General features: G+C 41.2%; 1 protein-coding gene across 3 annotated transcripts in view; it reads right to left on the bottom strand.

Moving 5' to 3' along the window:
* Positions 1 to 385: 385 nt before the first annotated feature.
* The window catches only part of asb15b (ankyrin repeat and SOCS box containing 15b), a 12,438-nt gene continuing 5,942 nt past the window's right edge, over positions 386 to 6,881 (bottom strand). For 2 of the 3 annotated variants that reach the window (XM_079817034.1, XM_079817035.1), the window contains 5 exons: positions 4,787 to 5,032; positions 3,164 to 3,335; positions 2,515 to 3,076; positions 759 to 912; positions 386 to 681 (listed from right to left, as the gene is read on the bottom strand). In XM_079817034.1, coding sequence (XP_079673160.1) covers positions 512 to 681; positions 759 to 912; positions 2,515 to 3,076; positions 3,164 to 3,335; positions 4,787 to 5,032 — 1,304 coding nt within the window. In that variant the 3' untranslated portion in view covers positions 386 to 511. Of the gene's footprint in view, positions 682 to 758; positions 913 to 2,394; positions 3,077 to 3,163; positions 3,336 to 4,786; positions 5,033 to 6,881 lie in introns of all 3 variants that reach the window. The other variant, XR_013816500.1, reaches the window with a different exon arrangement.

The raw sequence follows: 6,881 nt of genomic DNA, 5'->3' as shown, positions 1-6,881 counted from the left end.
TGCACTGTCTGATCGTTCCCCATCCCCTATATAGTGCCCAGTCTGATCGTTACCTATCCCCTATATAGTGCCCAGTCTGATCATTACCTATCCCCAATATAGTGCACTGTCTGATCGTTCCCCATCCCCTATATAGTGCACTGTCTGATCGTTCCCTATCCCCCATATAGTGCCCAGTCTGATCGTTCCCTATCCCCTATATAGTGCCCAGTCTGATCGTTACCTATCCCCCATATAGTGCCCAGTCTGATCGTTCCCTATCCCCTATATAGTGCACTGTCTGATCGTGACCTATCCCCTATATAGTGCACCGTCTGAGTCGTTCCCAAAAACAAATTATGCCTATTATTAGGGCCATAAAAAAGTCAAATCAAGCACATATTTTCGTTGCTATATTTATTTATTATGTTTTCAGGGTGAAATTTGACCTCTTGATATGTTTTTCAAGCATTCATGTATGGAAATGATACAGACAGACAAATAAAACAAGTTGGAATAAAAGCACACATATCTAGTGTTCATCCATTCGCCCATAGACATCATATTCCTTGTAGAGCAGGAAGTTCCTCAGTGCGGGGGGGAAAGGAGCGGCGCTCATGAACTCTGGGTCATTCAGTCGTCTCAGTGTCACTCGTCTCCTGATGGCTAACCTGGCCTGGTGTCTCAGAGGCTGTGGGCTCCCTATAGCACAGAACACACGTTAGTTCACGCTTATTTTCAGGCAGGTGTGGAACCTCATGAATGCTGAAGTGTCTCACTGAGGATGTCACAGATGTCGGGCCACTCGTCCTGCCTCTCCAGGATGCGAGTCAGTTTGGAGCAGATGTGCACGTGACTCACGTAATCCAGGAGCGTTTGCACCACCCTCCCAGCCAGGTGCGCCATCCATGACACGCTAATGAACTCGCAAAACTTCAACACACACAACAGAGTGCAAAGTTAGGCCACATGTAAATATAGAACTTGAATATTTGGGGGGATGAATTGCGAGCTCTCTTATAATGCAATGCATGCTGAAATGTGAATCCAGTCCATTGGTTTTTAGTTTCGGACATTTTCATTGTGTGTCTGCGTGAGTGAGCTCTTGAAGCTCCGCCCCTCTTCTAGAAAGGGGGCGGGGAGCAGCAGCTCATTTGCATTTAAAGGGACACACACAAAACCGGCGCGTCTTTGCTCACCCTCAAAAAGTGACAATTTTAACATGCTATAAAAAATGCTCTGTGGCGTATTTTGATTTAAAATTTCACATACACACTCTCAGGATATCAGAGACTTATTTTACATCTTGTAATAGGACCCCTTTAATATAACTCCGATTGTGTTTGGCTGAAAAACAAAAGTCATATACACCTAGGATGGCTTGAGGGAGAGTAAATCATTTTTAGGTGAACTATCCCTTTAAGCTGGTTTTCAGGTGGTTGGTGAATAAGATGCAGGTTTAGTTAGTGACTGTTTAGTGAATCCAGCCCATTGCTTTCTACATCCCAAACACTTTGTTGGGATTGCTTTTGATGTGGTATGACTGGCTGTGAAACTCTGTGTGTATGTGTGTGTCGTTACAGGGTCGTCATGATGACACTCAAAGCAGAAGTGGTGTGATTGTGTAGTGAATCCAGTCCATTGGTTTTTAGTTTCTGACATTTTCATTGTGTGTCTACGTGAGTGAGCTCTTGAAGCTCCGCCCTCTTCTAGAAAGGGGGCGGGGAGCAGCAGCTCATTTGCATTTAAAGGGACACACACAAAACCGGCGCGTTTTTGCTCGCCCTCAAAAAGTGACAATTTTAACATGCTATAAAAAATTATCTGTGGCGTATTTTGAGTAAAAAAAATCCCATACACACTCTGGGGACATCAGAGACTTATTTTCTGTTTAGTGAATCCAGCCCATTGCTTTCTACACCCCAAATATGATGCTTATGGTCACTTTGTTGGGATTGCTTTTAATTTGGTATGACTGGCTGTGAAACTCTCCATGTGTGTGTCGTCACAGGGTCGTCATGATGACACTCAAAGCAGAAGTGGTGTGATTGTGTAGTGAATCCAGTCCATTGGTTTTTAGTTTCGGACATTTTCATTGTGTGTCTGCGTGAGTGAGCTCGTGAAGCTCCGCTCTCTTCGAGAAAGGGAGGCGGGGAGCAGCAGCTCATTTGCATTTAAAGGGACACACACAAAACCGGCCCGTCTTTGCTCACCCTCAAAAAGTGACAATTTTAACATGCTATAAAAGCGATCCGTGGGGCGGAAACTTCACATACACACTCTGGGGAGTAATACATCTTGTAATAGGACCCCTTTACTATAACTGTGATTGTGTTTGGCTGAAAGAAGAAAGTCATATACACCTGTAGCAGGCATGGCTTGAGGGTGAGTACATTATTATATGGGTCAACTAACCCTTTGAGCTGGTTTTCAGGTGGTTGGTGAATAAAACGCATGTTTTGGTGCATGCAGAAGTGGTGCAAATGTTTAGTGAATCCAGCCCATTGGTTTCCAGACCCCAGATATGATGCTTACGGTCACTTTGTCGGGTTTGCTTTTGATTGGGTATGGCTGGCTGTGAAACTCTCTCCATGTGTGTGTCGTCGCAGGGTTGTCATGATGACACTCAAAGCAGCTTTCTGCATGATAGCCATTGTTCAGCAGCAGACGCAGCATCATTTCATCCTTGAGGCAGTATTGCAGCGCCGTGGGAAATGCGGTGTCAGTGATGACAGAGAAGACGCAGTTGACGTCCGCCCCGTGGTTGAGGAGCAGCCGCACCAGCTCGTGTTTCCCAGCTCTGACCGCCACCAGGAGGCAGCGCAGAGGGTCCAGGTCCGGTTTCGCACCAGCTTTCAGAAGCATCTCGGTGCAGGTGACGTCTCCATTGCAGATGGCGAAGTACAGCGGGGTCTTCCTCATGTCACCGTAGTTTTCGGAGATATGGCACCCCAAGATCGGGTTGACGTTAAAGTCTTTTTGGATGAGCAGCTCGAGACAGTCGGCGTGGCCCCCGTCCGCCGCAGAATGAACCGGACTCATACCAGACAGACGGATGGCCCGGTTAGTGGTGATGGGAATGAAGGTCCTCAAAGCCCTGTCAGGTTAAAGAGACACACACACACTGTTTGTATCATGGCAGAGATGTTGTGACGTTTGAGAGATTGATGTGGCATGCTCTCACAGGTAGTGCCCTTCGTAGGCTGCGCGGTGAATTGGCAGTTGAGAGCAAAAGCTGGCCACATTAGGACTGGCACCGTGTTGTAGGAGTAGACTAATACAGTCCAGGTTCCCAGAGCCTGCGGCGTCATATAACACACTGTCTCCGTTTGAAGCTTGTGCGCTGGCGTCGCCCCCTAGAGGTGAAAGCAAATGCATGACACCAAACTTTGTCCCTTCACTCTGATCACAACACATCAGCAGAGGTGGACAGTAACTAAGAACATTTACTTGAGTACTGTGCTTTAGTAGACTTTTTGAGTATCTGTACTTTCCTTGAGTAGTATTTTTTATGGAAACTTTTACTTCACTACATTTGAAAGACAAATATCGTACTTTTTACTCCACTACATTTCTATCAAGGCCCTCGAAGTAGAAAGTCGTAGCCGCTTTGAAAGTCAGTGGATGATTTGTTTTCTTCTTTAAAACGTGATTAGTTTTGTTTTTGCAGACAGCCTATCAGTAATCACTCTTGTAGGATCACATGAAGTTCAATGATTTCCAAGTATATTTTGAACACCAATCAATTGATGGCAAAATAGACGGCGGCAGTTCACAGACACAGTGCTCGCAACCATAGTCATACTTAAAAGTGAAAATTCAGAAGAGCAGACGAGGATAAGACTGAAAGAGTGCGACGACACAAAAGTGCACACAGAAAGCTGCCTCTCAGACGCCAGACCACAAGTACTGGATTTTAGTCTGTTGAATCTACTAAAATTGTATTATAGTCAATTAAAACTAGACTAAAACAATTCGGATGCCTAAAATGTTATAGTCAAAAGACTATGACTAAAACTAAATCACAATTTGCTGTCAAAATGAACACTGGTATGAAGTATGATTGGTCAAATGATTTTTATAGATTTACCCGCCAAGTTGCCATAGCCTTGTGGAAACCCACAATGTTAGTTAGCATGCAAAAACGTAGTTGGGCTAATAATGTTAACTAAAGTCCTTTCAGAAATATGTTTTACATGATTCTGTCAGATAAACACAATGTAGAAACCTTTCTTTTCTAGTATGATTTTGACTTTGATAAGAGCTTTGTAACTTTTAAACAAGTATTTAAATGAGTTCAAGGTATGCTAGCATGTCAGATGGAGCATGACTGGCTAAAACCACGTGCATTCATAAAACAATGCAACAATAATAAAATAATGCGTTTTACTTTTACTTTTGATACTTAAGTACTTTTAAAAGCTAGTACTTCTGTACTTTTACTTAAGTAAAAATCTATCTGTACAACTTTCACTTGTAATGGAGTAATATTTAACCAATAGTGCTTTTACTCAAGTAATGGGGTTGTGTACTTTGTCCACCTCTGCACATCAGTATGGTCACAGTGCCACCTATTGGTAAAAAGTGATCCTTAAATCTTTACTAGTGACTGTATTCATGATTTTTCATGCATTTTGCCTAAAATCATCCTAATATGCCTTTAATTGCTCATTGTTGCAATTGGTCTGATTGTGACAAGACTTGTGCCTTCTTTGTGATTGGTCCCCCCCCAGCTATATTTAAATAATGCTATTTGTCATTTTAGTAAGTCTACTTCTTCAGAGACGGATGTAGAGTTGACTCTTACCATGTTCGATGAGGATTGCCAGTATGTCCGGATGGCCGTACTCTGCAGCGATGCCCAGCGGTGTGACCCCGTGCCCGTCCCGTCCCATCACCTTCCCCCCGTGTCTCAGCAACAGCATCAGGATGTCCACGCAGCCCACCTTACTGGCCTCATGGGTGACCGTCCACTTCCTCAAACACACCTGCTCCACTAAGGCTCCTCCCGTTATAAGTGCGTGAACCGTATCATAAGAGTTTGACCTCACGGCTGCAAAGGGAAACTCAGGATTATGATCATGATGCCTAGTATAAGAACTAATGCAAAAGCAGAAACTGTGTTTTGTTATGCCATGTTTTCAATATGCTGGTACAGAAACACAATACACTTTCTTGCACAAGCCACTGAGACTAATGTGAAGACTCTAAAGTTGTGTTTAATTTAGCAGGTGCAGGATAATGTGCAACTCAGGGAGTGAGTCATGTGTCAAAGATCTGGGTAATACATACATGCATACATACACACATATATACATACATACACACATACATGCATACATACACATATACATACACACATACATACACATATACATACATACATACATGCATACATACACACATATATACATACATACACACATACATGCATACATACACACGTATATACATACATACACACATACATGCATACATACACATATACATACACATACATACACATATACATACATACATGCATACATACACACATATATACATACATACATACACACATACATGCATACATACACATATACATACACACATACATACACATATACATACATACATACATGCATACATACACACACACACACATATATACATACATACACACATACATGCATACATACACATATACATACACATACATACACATATACATACATACATGCATACATACACACATATATACATACATACATACACACATACATGCATACATACACATATACATACACACATACATACACATATACATACATACATGCATACATACACACATATATACATACATACACATACATACATACACACATACATGCATACATACACATATACATACACACATACATTCATACACACATGCATACACACACACACACACACACACACACACACACACACACACACACACACACACACACACACACACACACACACACACATATATACATACATACACTTACATAAATACATACACACATATATACATACACACATGCATACATACACTTACATAAATACATACACACATATATACATACACACATGCATACATACACTTACATAAATACATACACACATATATACATACACACATGCATACATACACTTACATAAATACATACACACATATATACATACACACATGCATACATACACTTACATAAATACATACATGCACACATACATACACACACACATGCATACATACACTTACATAAATACATACATGCACACATACATACACACACACATACATACACACATACATACAGACATACATGCATACACACACACATACAGACATACATGCATACACACACACATGCATACATACACTTACATAAATACATACATGCACACATACATACACACACACATACATACACACATACATACAGACATACATGCATACACACACACATGCATACATACATACATACACACATGCATACATACAGACAGACATACATGCATAACTTCATGCATACATACACACACATGCATACATACACACATACATGCATAGACACACATACGCATACATACATACATACACACACATGCATGCATACATACATACATACATACATGCATATATATACACACACATGCATATATACACACATGCATACATACACACATGCATACACACATTTACATACATGAATACACACACATACATGCATTCATTTATTCAATTATACATGCATACATATATACATACACACACACACACACACACACACACACACACACATGCATACATTCATTCATTCATACATACACACACACACACACATACATACACACATTCATTTACATTTACATTTATGCATTTGGCAGACGCT

The sequence above is a fragment of the Gobio gobio genome (assembly GCF_949357685.1).
Source record: "Gobio gobio genome assembly, chromosome: 5".
Lineage (NCBI taxonomy): Eukaryota > Metazoa > Chordata > Actinopteri > Cypriniformes > Gobionidae > Gobio > Gobio gobio.
This window is presented reverse-complemented; position numbering and strand designations above follow the sequence as displayed.